The sequence below is a fragment of the Nicotiana sylvestris genome, chromosome 5 (assembly GCF_000393655.2).
Source record: "Nicotiana sylvestris chromosome 5, ASM39365v2, whole genome shotgun sequence".
NCBI lineage: Eukaryota > Viridiplantae > Streptophyta > Magnoliopsida > Solanales > Solanaceae > Nicotiana > Nicotiana sylvestris.
Genome location: NC_091061.1, coordinates 145,536,369 through 145,551,713, shown reverse-complemented (window position 1 = coordinate 145,551,713; position 15,345 = coordinate 145,536,369). Strand labels below are relative to the sequence as shown.

Below are 15,345 nucleotides of genomic sequence, written 5' to 3'. Positions count from 1 at the left end.
GTTGCGACATAGATGGTGTTTGCATTCCAACAGATCATGTATCTTCATGCAAAAATAAATAAATAAATAAATAAATAATACTGACTAAATTTTATAAAATAATACCAACACACTTCACACCTATCTATGAGGCAACAGGTGTGAATATATGTATTTCTCCTTTTTCATATAGCTGCATAAGCTCACCAAATTCTTTTTGAGCTGCCTCGAGTCCTTCTGAAAAATCATTCAAAAACATTAAAAAAATAAAGTATGTAAAATTTCAAACTGTAAAAAATATACTTCGATCAAATATAATAAATTCATGATCTATAGAATACCTTTACGTTTGTCTTCCGCTGTGGTTTCCCCAGGCTGTATGCCTTTGTCGATATCAGCATTTCCAGCTTCATTCAATTGTGAACCAACGTCGAGGAGCATTGGAGTATTCTCTGGAAGGTTTTTCTCAACTCTACCTTCATTCAATTCAGCATCATCAGAGAGTTTTTTAGTTGTGTCAATTGAGGCACAACTAGTTTCAACTTCCACTGCATATTCATAAAGAAGGGGAATAGATCAACTAGTTTTTCTATATATATAACATAGAAAAAAAATTTACCTGTAGTAAAAATTTCACTACAGGATATTATAAAAAAAATAGTAAAACTTCAACTCTAAGAAGGCTGAAGTTAGCCGGTCACAAACAAAAACTTCAGCTCTAGAGCTGAAGTTCGACAGTTACAAAAATAAAAACTTCAGCTCTAGAGCTGAAGTTCACCAGTTACAAACCAAAACATTCAGCAAAAAAACATGTTGTAGTTTTTACAAAAAAACACAAACACATGAAACAAAACTTCAGCTCTTATCTAAGGTATCATTGAAATATTATAAACTTCACACTTTGTACCTGTAGTAACAATTTATGTGTATCACCACCTAGAAGTTCTTTGCAAATAGCTAGTAATCCTGCATACCGATCGTCTTTCCCAGTAGTGCTAGACACATCACTCGCTTTCAGTTCTAAAGTACAAACAGGTGCTTGATCTCCATCGCCAAACAAATTGCCTATTCCAATATCACTTTCCAAAGCACAACTCGGTGCATGTTTTTCAGTGCTAACAACTTGATCATCTGCACCTTTCTCAATTCTTAACTCTTCATCATTTTCATCTTTACTCTGTCTACAAACACTGGATTGTTCCTCTCCACCTTGTTGTTGAACATGTTCATTACCTTCAACAGCCGCTTCCTTATGTGTAGCATTATCATCTGCGAATTTACGCAATGCATCATGAGCAGTATGTTCTTCAGTATCAACAACTTGATTATCTGCACCTTGCTTGCTTCCAATACTCTCAGTTGATAACTGAGCTTCATCATTTCCATCCCTGCTCAATCTATCAGCACTGGAATGTTCCTCTTCAACTTGTTCTTGAACATGTTGATCGCCTTCAAAAGTCGATGGATGTTTGTAACACTCGTTCATCCTATCATATTCTCGATGGTTACTCAAATCAAAATTTCTATCGTCCATTCCATTTGATTTGTTGACAATCGTAAACAACTGTTCAAACTTCTCATCGAAATATTCTTAGAAAAACGATTGCTAACAATGATTAATCTGAATAATATCAACAGAAATAAAAAGACTTCTCTATAAATTAGCTTACCTTCACTTTTACAAAAACCGCATCCACAATAGCAAATCGCTCCTCCTTTTTAAACTTATCGAAAACTTCGTTCACGATCGTGCTTATTTCTTTTTTTGCATGCCGTTGAACCTCCGTCGTTAACCTCTAGAATAGATACACAACAAAAATTCAGATATAGAAGAAAACTTCAGCTCAAAAACATGTTCTACTTTTACAAAAACAAAACCAAAAAACTTCAGATCAAAACTTACAGAACATATTGTCTTAAGTAATTCATTGTCATCAAAGTCAGATGTAGAACAGGTAGAACGACTCTCGGTACGAGATGATTCGCCAATAAAAGGAGTTCGATTCGGTTCTTTTGATCGATTCCGACTACGTGGTGATTCACCAATGACATGAGTTCGATTCGCTTCTTTTGATCGACTCAGAGTACGTGGTGATTTACAAATGAAAGGTTCGATTCGCTTCTTTTGATCGACTCAGAGTACGTGGTGATTCACCAGTTGAAGGAACTGCATTAACTACCTTTGAACGAATCCGGCTGCATGGTAATTGTCCAATTAAAGGCATTGAATTCAATTCCTCTTCTGTATGAATTATATCCAATACCCTAAAGTCGCAATATCTCTGTTTAATATAAAAAAAGTATATTATAAGGAGAAAAAAACTAAAACATCAACATATTAACACAAAGACAAAAAAAATAACTTACTTCATGAGTACTGAACATATGATAAAGTTCGGGAAATTTAGGCTCTCCCACACATACATAACATAACATCCTGGGGACCTGAGGGGTATCAAGGTACTCATCCTCTCTTATATACTTCTCCCGAACATCTGGGAAGCGCTCATAGAACCAAGCACATTACGGATATGGAAATCCACCAAGTTTATACTCAGTTGTATGTAATTTGTTCTGCTTGTCCAATGCATGTTTCAGTGAATAAATGAGCTTCTCATAAGCCACATTACCCCAAGGATATTCAGCACAAACCTTATCATCTTCAACAATAAATGCATACTCCTCCATCATAGATGACTCGGTATTTTTCGCAAACAAAATAGATTCTACAACAAGAATTTCCATAAGCTTAACAGCATCATCATCACTCTCGCATACATGTACGTGATTCACAACATTCTTTGGAATTTCATTGCGTGTCATAAAACTTCGAATATCCTTCAAAGTCACACCCTTGGACTTACCAAAATAGCTCTTCAAAATATTGCTCTCTTGATTAATTGGTTTTTCAACATTATGTGTTGTGATCCGCAAATCACACATAATGTGAAAGTCTTGAAGGGTGAAGGAAACATCATGGCCAAAAATCTTGAAACTAATGGAGTCTCGATCATTCATGAATATTCGAGAAAGACACGGACAATGAACCAACTTCATGCTGCATTTGAAATTCTCCATAGTCATAATGTATCGAAATGTACCATTACTAAGCTTATCCCGTTGTGTAGGAGTAAAGAAAGTTGCAATTAATTTCTTCAAATCATGGTTCCCCTTCCAGTAACCCTTAGAGTTAAACCAATCTCCAAACTCAAAATATCTTTGCCCTGGTCTTGTAGGTGGAGGAGCAGGGACATAAGGACCTGGGGGTATTATAGGTTGTCTAGGTGATTTAGGTGCTTTGCCTACTTTAGCTGCATTAGGATCTTTAGGTGCTTTAGGAGCCATCTGTTCAAAAAAAGTAAAAGATACAAAAAATAACATTAGGACATTATCAAAAAGATCAGTTAAAACTTCAATACCTAAGAAGGCTGAAGTTCGACAGTTACAAAGACAAAAACTTCAGCCCTATAGCTGAAGTTCGACAGTTATAAAATAAAAACTTCAGCTCTAGAGCTAAAGTTCGACAGTTACAAAACAAAAACTTCAGCTCCACCAATAACAAACACAAAAACTTCAGCTCCTAAAGCTGGACTTCACCAGTTACAAGCACAAAAACTTCAACTCCTAAAGCTGAACTTCACCAGTTACAAGCACAAAACATTCAGTAAAAAAACATGTTGTAGTTTTTACAAAAAACAAAACACAAATTCAAATCCAAAAATAATACCAAAACATGAAAAAAACTTCAGCTCCTATCTAAGGTATCATTGAACTATTATAAACTTCACACTTTAATAGTATCATCTATTTAACTCTCAAAATTTTTAAAAATTTGGACGTCTAATCACAGAAGAATTTATAAAATTTTCATCAACAATATAACACTTGTTCAAAAAACCTAAAAACGCAATCGTAAAAGTAAAACTAATGCACTTATCAAACTAAACCCTAAGAAAATATTTTATCATAAATACATGACTATCAAAACCAAAACCAGAAATTAAATCGTAAAATAAAATCCAAAAGGTTAATGCAATGTACCTATGATTAAATCGTAATATGGGAACAACGACGACTAGCAGTTGAAAAATCAAAACAACGACGAAAACCGTTTGATTTCAGAGAAGAACAAATCAAAAAAGGCGAATAACGGGAGAGAGAGACAGAGACAGTAGAGGACTAGCGTCTACTTGGAGAGAAAGTAGTCTTTTAATAAAGAAGGGCAAATAGTCTTTTCAAATGATTTTTAACAAAAAAAATGGGTACGGGTGCAAACAGAAAGACAAAGCGACTACAGGTTATTTGGGCGCCCCATGTAAATTTTACTGAAATTTATGGATGAGAGTTAATATAAGGGATGACCAACCAGATACTATTCACTTGTGTAGTTTAATACTAGCAAGGAAAGCCCATGCAATGCACGGGCCCAACATGATCAACATGATTATCAAGGAGAGAAAGAATTTTTACATTCCTATACACTATATGAAACTATATTACTCTTCCTACTCAAGTTTTACTATAATTACATTTTATATACCCAATTACCATTTATGTACATTTTAAGGGAATTAATGATAATAATTAGTGTCCTAAAATTACTCTAACACATTTTCCACTCCCTCACGTTTCTCTCTACACATCTCACCCTCCTCTCTACGTATCTTGCATAAGAGAGTAACAATTCCACCATTGACAACCATTAAAAAGCTTTGATGCTTTGAATTTGAATTTGGGTTTTCAAAAAATATTGTTTGTTTGGATTGGATGTTGTTGCAAAGAATTGAGAATTCTCTCTACGTCTCTCTCTATCTCTCAATCCCGAATTTCAGTAAGGTAAAGCAAAGGAAAAGAGAGCAGCAATTCCACCATTGGCAGCCATTAAAATGCTTTGAAGCTTTGAATTCGAATTTGGTTTAATCATTATTTGTTTGGATTGGGTGTTGTTGCAAATAATTGGGAATATGGTTTGGATTTATATCTCAATTTTGAGGGATTTTAGTGAAGATTAGACTTGGTTTTAGCTGAATTTCAGAAGAAAATTAGAAAAATTGTATTTTGTTGTTTATATATTTTTCTTTTATTTATTTAACTATTGTATGAAAGTTGAATAACATTGTATAAAAATTATATTTAAGTTGTATGATATTATAGTTGTATATATCTGAGTAGAAATAATGTATGAAAATTATAGATAAGTTGTATAATATATAATTAGTTGTATGAAATTTGTTTTTACTGTGTATAAATCAGATACAAAATATACAAAAGACATATTATATAAAATTTGTATTTAAATTGTATGTTATTGTAGATGTATTTAACTGAGTAAAAATAATGTATGAAAGTTGTAGATAAATTGTATGCCAACCTTAGTATTTTACATTTTAATTTTATGAATTGTATGATAAGCATGTATAATGAATAATCCACGAGAGTTTGATTCATTATTACATTTCATGTTCTCTACTGTATCCATCTCAACTGATAATGGCAACATAACACATGCTTTCATTGTATATATATAGCGTTCGTGTTTATCTACTGACTGCAAATATAATTCTTCATTATAGTTCTGACTTCTGAGACATCGAACTACCTCAAATTGCTGTGTGATAGTTTCAAGTTCCTAAAAGAATTTACAATGATTTTGAGAAATAGAACGTCGCACATCTTTCTATCAGATTGGACTATTTTGGCATCACAACCGCAAAACAGATGTCCTCTCCCCACTCCTCAGCTTTAATAATCCAGTGTCATTCGCGTTAAGTTGTGCCATAGCAATTAAAAGATGGATTATGAAGTGCAAAAACTTGTGTAAGTAGCTTTTAGCGGATAACACTTCTTTTCTCCGGATAACAAATTCAACAGTGGAAAGATTACGATTTCCACATCCATGAAATGTGATGTGGAAAATGAAGGAGAAAGACAGAATCTGGAGAGAAGAGGAAAAAAAAAAATGGTGCAACTAAATCCCTTAATTGAAGGCACTAATAATGGATTAAGAGCCTTTTAAGGTGAAATATATATTTTTTGTAAATAAAACTTGTATAGGTAGAATTTAGGGTAATAAAGTTTCCAATAATGTATAGGAATGAAAAAATCGCTATCAAGAATTAGGTAAAGTCTTTTGGTATAAGATTGTGTAAAATGCCTCAGAATGTTATTGTCATTGTCCTATGGATTATATTAAAAAAAGCATTTTCAGTGCCAACACTTTAGTTATAATTATTACATAAACTCGAGCACTTAACTAATAAAGCTTCCAAAGTTGATGCAAATATCGGATTCGAATTTCGGATTCTAGAAAAAGCAATCCGAATCCGATCCGAATTATATCGGATTGGACCGGATTTAAAGTTTGGATCGGATCGGATTTCAGATCGTATTATTATGCCTCAAAGTTAAACTAATATATATATATATATATATATATATATATATTCTTTGTAAAAGAGGCAATACATTAAGAAAAATTCATGTTTATGCAATTATGAGAGTACTATGGTGTTAATATAGCTAAATCTAGCAATTGTAAAGGTAATAACTTGGAGGTTGATGTAAAGGAAGTACTGACTATCCGAAATTAAAGTGTAGAATTTATACATTCCCTAATAATTTCGGATTTCGGATCGGATTAAAATATACCAATCCGAATCCGATCCGAAATCCGAAATTTTAAAAAACACAATCCGAAATCCGATCCAATCCAAAATACGAAATCTGAAATTGAATGGCTCGATTCGGATTTCGGATATCCGATCCGAATGAACAGCCCTACCCTTTTTTGTTCACCTGCAACTCTGTTTGAAATCTCAAGTCGCAACAGAGAAATCTCGGAGGAAGAAAAGAGTTGAAATTTTTCTCCCGTGATGCAGTTACCTGCTAAAAATATAAATTATAAGGTTCCGATGTCAATTTCAAACATCAAAAGTTATTAAGTTTACTTACTTGGAAGAATGTGGAAACGAAGTCTTTAAGGAGAAAAAAAGTTCCGATTTGAAACATAACTAAAAAGAGAAATTAACACAATGTAACAATTATTTGTAACCTTTCAAAAAAGGTTCGAGGACGGGTGATGTTAAGTTCCTTTTTCAGGAAAAAATTACTTGTTGCTCATATGTTTTATCCAAACTTTGGAACAAAGATATAGCAAGAAACATACAGCGAATGGCTAATGAATCCAAGGCAACTCATACCGGAGGTGAAAGATCATGTTTTCACCTAAATGCTCTTTCCCTGGAAATCCTGTAAGATGACATCTGGAAGACGATCCGGTATTACTAAAGATGGAACATATCATACTACCTGACGATACATAAACACCAAAATCAAAGTGAATGAAAGTCATATTAAATATAGGGTTCATATTACCATAGAAAATGAAATCTAACTACTGTATATTAGTGTATGCATAGACTCCATAACTATTTGCAGTCCTAAAGACGCCATGAAAGAAGTGAAAATAGTGGTATCCTGTGTATCACTTACCAAAGCAAACCAGGAAAATCAGTAGCCAAAGGGAAAAGAAGAAATAATTTATGTAATATTTACACATTCATGTATGTATGTATTATTTGTGTATGTATACGGTAGCAAAACTTCATATTACCATAGAAAACGAAATCTAACTATCATATATTAGTGTATACATAGATTCCATAACTATTTGCAGTTCTAAAGACTCCATGGCAAAAGCGAAAATATTATTTAACCTATATATTATTTACCAAAGCAAAGCAGGAAAATAATTAAGTAGCCAAAGGGAAAAGAACAAACAATTTATATAATATTTACACATTCGTGTAGGTATGCATTGTTTGTGTAGGAATATGATAGCAAAACTAAAAGCACGTAATACAGAGCATTTGGCCACACTGGCTATCACAAGAATATCAGCTGGCATACTTTAAGGGTTACTCATCTCAATATTTTTTTTATTAACATGAGCTTTCACGTTGGCGACGTTACTAACTTCCTCGGGATGATCCACGCAGTATTGCATCTGCTCATAAAGTTTGTCCCTATATATTATTGTTATGGTGAAGGCAGTTAGCACTCTCAATACCCTCAATCATAATGGAGAAGAAAGTAGAGAATTAAAAAAATATAATATATCCAAATTCCCTGTTCAAGCCGCTGCAAAAGTTTTGCCTCCTCTATATTTATTGGTGAAGTCCTTCTTAGTTATCTCTAGAAATGTAGTTGAAGAACAATTGTTGTTCATTTTTCTATAACACATTTTTTGAACCTCTTCTGTTTTCCATATATGTACAGAAAGGAGGGTAAAAATGACCTAGACTACTGTGAAGGAAAGAAACATAGAAACACTACATCAACAACAATTTTAATCAACATTTTTATGACACATTATCCAAGAGACATGCGGATCAAACATATTCTAGTAACAGTTGGCCCCTTAACTTTGAATCTCATTTATCTTTGAAGGTTGGGCGCCCAACAATCAGGGGAAATATTCCTATCGCCAGGACTATATTTTTGATATTGAAAAGGAATAGCTAGCTTCTTTAAGTAGTTGGTTAAACTTTTATAGGGTGATTGAAGTATAAATTGATTTCTGTAAATTGAACAATATGACTATTACATTAGTGAATGCTCTTTTATTGAAACATAGGAGGACAAAGCAGGAATCTAAACTTAAAAAAAGAAGGAAAAACTTTTTTACCAAATGCAGTGATAGGCATAACTATGGTAAAAGTCCAAATTACCACTTTCAGACATATCATCAACCACCTTGTGACTAGACCTCAGACTTTCTGGTTAGTTTTGCACTAGTTAGTTGGTAACAAGGACAGAATTAATCAAACATAATGCATGTGCAAATCAGGCGCAATCACTAATAAGTCTAATATGCATATAGAATTCCAGTAAGAAATTATTAAAAAAGAAAAGAAAATAACATATATGCACACAAAATTGTGATTACAAATAAAAAAGTGCAAAAATAACTTCAAAAACAGAAAGGCCACGTGATACAAATAGAGCAAAATTGACAATCAATGTAAGAGTGAAGACCAAAAAAAAAATATGTACTACACTACATTCACACTGCAACGCGCATACACATCAGCACTTCAATTCCATTATAGAACCCAATTTTAAGTACTCCCAGAGCTCTCACGCCTTAAGCTCCATCACAGATCCATCAAAACAAAATTTCACACGTTGAAAGAGTCAAAAACAGAGAGAAGCGCTAGAAAGTTCAGAAAATTTTCAAAAGAGAGAGATGGCACTTTGAAAGAGTGATGAAAAGAAAGAATGAGTTGAACTTACCCTAGAAGCAAAAACAGAGATTTAGGCTGTGAAATTGTGTAAATCAAAGTGCAGTACACGTTGTGTGCTAAAATAATGTGCACGTGTCATATGAAAAGGAATGTTGAGTAATGTGAAATTACCAGCTAACCCTTGGAAAATTTTACAATCCCCAGTATACCCCTGTTCGGACACCCTGTTCGTACACCCCAAGTCTAACTTCTATATAATAGTAAAGTAAAATAACTATTATGTTATAAAATAAAGACCGTAAAGTAAAGACAAGTATAGAGAGAAACTGATATATTATTCGAATTCAAATTGATTTACATAATGAACTGAAATCCCTTCTATTTATAGAAGAAAAGAAGTTGCTACTGTAAGCTGCTACTGCAAGCTGCTGTGTAAACTACTACTGCAAGCTGCTGTGTAAGATGCTACAGCAAGCTGTTGTGTAAGTTGCTACTGCAAGCTGCTGTGTAAGTTGCTACTATACCAGATATGGATAATCTTCTATTGAGAGTAATGTTTATCCATAACGGAGTACTAAAAGAATAAGCTCATTGTACCCGATATCGATAATTTTCTATCGAAGGTAATATTTATCTATAACGGAGTATCGAAAGGATAAGCTTATTATACCTGGTATGGATAATCTTCTACCGGAGGTAATGTTTATCCATAATTGAGTACCGAAGTGATAAGCTTCTTCAGGAGGCTTATTTCCAATAGAGTATTAAATAGATAAACATATTTACGACGGGGTCCCATATGGATAAGCTTCTTCAGGAAGCTTATTTACAACGGAATACTAAATGAACATCCATAATATAATATATTTATAACACTCCCTTAGATGTTCATTAAAAGATAATGTGCCTCATTAAAACCTTACTAGAAAAAACCACGTGGGAAAAAAATCCTAGTGAAGGAAAAAGAGTACACATATTTAGTAATATGCATTGCTAGGTGCCTCATTAAAAACCTTACAAGGAAAACTCCTTGGGAAAAAATCTTAGTAAGGAAAAAAGAGTATATCGCGTATTTTACTCCCCTTATGAAAACCTTGTTTCAAATATTTGAGTCTCCGCATTCTAATCTTGTATACCATCCTCTCAAAAGTTGAAGTTGGCAAAGATTTAGTGAATAAATCTGCTGGATTATCACTTGAACGGATTTGTTGCACATCAATGTCACCATTTTTTTGAAGGTCGTGTGTGTAGAATAATTTTGGTGAAATGTGCTTCGTTCTATCTCCTTTTATAAATCATCCCTTCAATTGGGCTATGTATGCAGCATTGTCTTCGTATAAAATTGTGGGTCTTTTCTCACATTCCAAACCACATTTTTCTCGAATAAAATGAATTATTGATCTCAACCATACGCATTCCCTACTTGCTTCGTGAATAGCTATTATCTCAGCATGATTTGAAGAAGTAACAACAATAGATTGCTTTGTGGAGTGCCATGATATGACAGTACCTCCATATGTAAACACGTACCTAGTTTGAGATCGAGCTTTATGGGGATCAGATAAATAACCTGCATCTGCATAACCAACAAGATCTGCACTATCTTTGTTAGCATAAAACAAACCCATATCAAGAGTTCCCTTTAAATATCGCAATATATGCTTAATCCCGTTCCAATGTCTTCGTGTAGGAGAAGAACTGTATCTTGCTAATAAATTAACAGAAAATGCTATGTCAGGCCTTGTAGCATTAGCAAGATACATTAGTGCACCAATTGCACTGAGATAGGGTACTTCGGGACCAAGGAGTTCTTTATCCTCTTCTGGAGGTCGGAACAAATCCTTATTCACTTCAAGTGATCGAACAACCATCGGTGTACTCAATGGGTGCGCTCTGTCCATGTAAAAGCGTTTTAAGATCATTTCTGTATATGTAGATTGATGGAAAAAGATCTCGTCTGCTAAATGTTCAATTTGCATACCAAGACAAAGTTTTGTCTTTCCAAGATCTTTCATCTCAAATTCTTTATTAAGATATTCAATTGCCTTTTGGAGCTCTTCTGGAGTTCTAATAAGATTTATGTCATCAATATAAACAGCAAGTGTAACAAATTTTTATGCCATTTTCTTTATAAAAATACATGGACAAATAACATTATTTATGTAACCTTCTTTTAGTAAATATTCACTAAGGCGACTATACCACATGCGCCCAGATTACTTTAAACCGTACAAAGATCTTTGTAATCTGATTGAATACATTTTCTGAGATTTAAAATTTGTTTCAGGCATTTTAAATCCTTCAAGAATTTTCATATAAATTTCATCATCAAGTGAATCGTACAGATAAGTTGTAACTACATTCATTAGATGTATTTCAAGCTTTTCATGTAGTGGTAAACTGATGAGATATCGAAATGTTATGGCATCGATAACAAGTGAATATGTTTCATCAAAATCGACTCCAGGTCGTTGTGAGAATCTTTGTGCAACAAGGCGAGCTTTGTATCTTTCAACTTCATTTTTATCATTACTTTTTCGCACAAAAACTCATTTATGAACAACTGGTTTTATACCAACAGGTGTTTGGAATACTGGTCCAAAGACCTCTCTTTTAGCAAGCGACTTCAATTCCGATTGAATTGCCTCTTGCCATTTTGGCCAATCAGATCTTTGTCGACATTCTTCAACAGATCGAGGTTCAAGATCCTCACTATCTTGCATAATATTAAGTGTAACATTATATGCAAAAATATTATCCACCACTATTTCAGATCGATTTAAATTAATCCCATCATCGGTTGAACTTATTAAAAGTTCCTCACTCACATGAGCTTCGGGTTCATTGATTTCTTCAAGAATCTCAAAACTAATCAGATCTTGGGTATCTTCAGGAGATCCCTTCATAGTATCGTTTTGATCATTTGTCAATTTTCTTTTTCAAGGATTTTGATCCTTAGAGCCCAAAGGCCTACCATGCTTCAGGCGTGCTTTAGGTTCTCTAGCTCTCATGCTAGTAGATGGTCCTACTGGGGCATCGATTCAGATAGGCACATTCTCTGTGGGGATATGTGACTTAGTTGTCCTTTTCAAATCAGTAAATGCGTCTGGCATTTGATTTGCTATATTCTGTAAATGGATGATCTTATGGACCTCCTGATTACATATAGGGGTACGGGGATCAAAGTGAGATAATGATGAAACTTTTCACACAATTTCTCTTTTGATTTCCTTTTTCTCTCTCCCTAATTGTAGGAAATTTGTTTCATCAAACCAACAATCTGCAAATCGAGCAGTAAATAAATCTCCTGTCAATGGTTCAAGATAGCGAATAATAGGGGGTGATTCAAACCCAACATATATTCCTATCCTTCTCTGTGGTCTCATTTTACTGCGCTGTGGTGGTGCTACTGGCACATATACAGCACATCCGAAAATTCATAGATGGACAATATTTGGTTCATGACCAAAAACTAATTGTGACAGAGAATATTTATTATAATGTGTCGGTCTGAGACGGATAAGTGATACTGTATGCAAGAAAGTATGGGCCCAAACAGTAGTGGGCAATGGTGTTTTTACAAGTAGTGGTCTTGCTATCAATTGTAGGCGTTCAATAAATGACTCTGCTCGGCCATTTTGAGTATGAACATAAGCTACAGGATGTTCAACTTTTATCCCAATTGATAGACAATAATCATTAAAGCTTGAGATGAGAATTCTCCAGCATTATCAAGGTGAATAACCTTTATAGGATAATCTGGGAATTGTGCCCTTAATCGAATTATTTGGGCTAATAGCTTTGCAAACGCCAGGTTGCGAGATGATAGTAGGCACACATGAGACCATCTTGAAGATGCATCTATTAGGACCATAAAATATCTAAACAACCCACTTGGTGGGTGAATAGGTCCACATATATCCCCATGTATATGCTCTAAAAAGGCAGGGGATTCAATGCCAACCTTCATTGGTGATGGTCTAGTGATCATTTTGCCTTGATAACAAGCATCACAAGAAAATTCATGATTTGTAAGAATCTCCAGGTTCTTTAATGGATGCCCACTCGAATTTTCAGTAATTCGTCTCATTATTATTGATCCAGGATGGCTCAAACGGCCATGTCAAAGCACAAAAGTATTTGAATCTGTAAACTTCTACTTTACGATAGAGTGTGCTTCAACTGTACTAATTTTTGAATAGTATAAGCTAGAAGATAAAGTTGGTAACTTTTCTACAATGCATTTCTGGCCAGAAATATTCTTTGTAATACAAAGATATTCCATGTTCATTTCATCTATTGTCTCAACATGATACCCATTTCGGCAGATATTTATAAAACTCAACAAGTTTCTTCGGGACTTGGAGGAGAACAATGTATTGTCTATAATAAGTTTTGTTCCCTTAGACAAAAATATAATGGCTCTTCCGGAGCCTTCAATCAAACTTATATTACCAGAAATTGTTGAAACATTTGCTTTTTCCTTATACAAATAAGAAAAGTATTTCTGATCATTGAATATGGCATGAGTTGTTCCACTATCAATAACACAAATATCTTCATGATTTGTCTTTGATCCAAACATAATTTGAGGATTATCCATATTCTTCAAAATGACATAAATAAAATATATTATAGTAAACATCATTATCAAAGCATAACTTTTATTTATGTACAACAATTACATAATCATATTATCTATGACAAACAACAAAAATTAAAATATTTACATTTCTACATATTCACTACTGATTACATGACTTGTTTCTCCTTTTGGGAGTGCAAAGTAATCAGCTACATTCAAATGCATGAAGTCTAAATTATCTTCAGAAATAAAATTTGCTTCAACATTTTTCTCTGTCTTCTTTAAGGAGGCTTGATAAAGCTTAACCAGATGCTTTGGCGTACGACAGGTATGTGACCAGTGCCCTTTTCTTCCACATCTATAGCATGCATTTTCTGCATTTGGTGCTTGCACCGCTTCATGCTTTTGTTCCTTCCTTTTCCACTGCTGGTAGCGAGGAGGGTTCTTTGGTGCATTATTATTACCATGATTAGAGTTTCTTCCTCGACCACGGCCATGACCACGACTGGGGCCACGAACTCTTCCACATTTAGCTTGGTGGAAGTTCGTCTCATTCACTTCAGAGAATGGACAAGAACCAGTAGGTCGACTTTCATGGTTTTTCATTAATAGCCCATTATGTTTCTCGACTACAAGAAGATGTGAGATAAGTTCAGAATACTTTTTAAATCCCATTTCTCGATATTGCTGCTACATGAGCATATTCGAGGCATGAAAAGTGGTGAAAGTTTTCTTCAACATATCATGATCAGTAATATTATCACCACATAATTTCAATTGGGAAATAATTCTGAACATAGCAGAATTATACTCACTGATAGATTTAAAATCTTGTAGCCTTAGATGAGTCCAATCATATCGTGCCTGTGGAAGAACGACCATCTTCAGGTGGTCATATCTATCTTTCAAATTATTCCACAGTATGACTGGATCTTTAATAGTGAGATATTCCATTTTCAGGCCCTCATCAAGGTGATGACGTAGGAATGTCATTGCTTTGGCACGGTCTTGGTTTGATGCCTGATTTTGTCTTTGATGGTGTCTGCCAGACCCATTGCATCAAGATGAATTTCAGCATCAAGCACCCAAGACATGTAACTTTTGCCCGATATATCCAGGGCTACAAATTCAAGTTTAGAAAGATTTGACATTATTTAGGAAAAGCAAGTTCGTACCTCTAATACTTTTAAAGTATTTGTTTGAGATGGTAGAGTCTTGTGCTGATAGCGTGTTATAAAATAAAGACTGTAAAGTAAAGACAAGTATAGAGAGAAACTGATATATTATTCGAATTCAAATTGATGTACATAATGAACTGAAATCTCTTCTATTTATAGAAGAAAGGAAGATGATATGCAAGCTGCTACTGCAAGCTGTTGTGTAAGCTGCTACTATACCAGATATGGATAATCTTGTACTGAGAGTAATGTTTATCCATAACGGAGTACTGAAAGGATAAGCTCATTGTACCCGGTATAGATAATCTTCTACTGGAGGTAACGTTTATCCATAACGGAGTATCGAAAAGATAAGCTT

The 15,345-nt window shown here is 34.1% G+C and overlaps 2 protein-coding genes and 1 long non-coding RNA gene across 3 annotated transcripts; all 3 read right to left on the bottom strand.

The window, feature by feature from the left end:
• Positions 1-2,502: 2,502 nt before the first annotated feature.
• LOC138869450 (uncharacterized) lies at positions 2,503-3,324 on the bottom strand. The gene has a single exon (XM_070147068.1). The coding sequence runs from the start codon at positions 3,322-3,324 to the stop codon at positions 2,503-2,505; it is 822 nt and encodes a 273-aa protein (XP_070003169.1).
• A 3,210-nt stretch (positions 3,325-6,534) lies between these two features.
• Positions 6,535-9,263, bottom strand: LOC138891313 (uncharacterized). The gene is made up of 2 exons (XR_011407701.1): positions 7,179-9,263; positions 6,535-6,861 (listed from the first exon to the last, which is right to left on the bottom strand). It is a non-coding gene; the product is annotated as an uncharacterized lncRNA (long non-coding RNA).
• Positions 9,264-13,950: 4,687 nt separating this feature from the next.
• Positions 13,951-14,484, bottom strand: LOC138869449 (uncharacterized). The gene has a single exon (XM_070147067.1). It carries the CDS (start codon positions 14,482-14,484, stop codon positions 13,951-13,953), a length of 534 nt encoding a protein of 177 aa, XP_070003168.1.
• Positions 14,485-15,345: the final 861 nt, after the last annotated feature.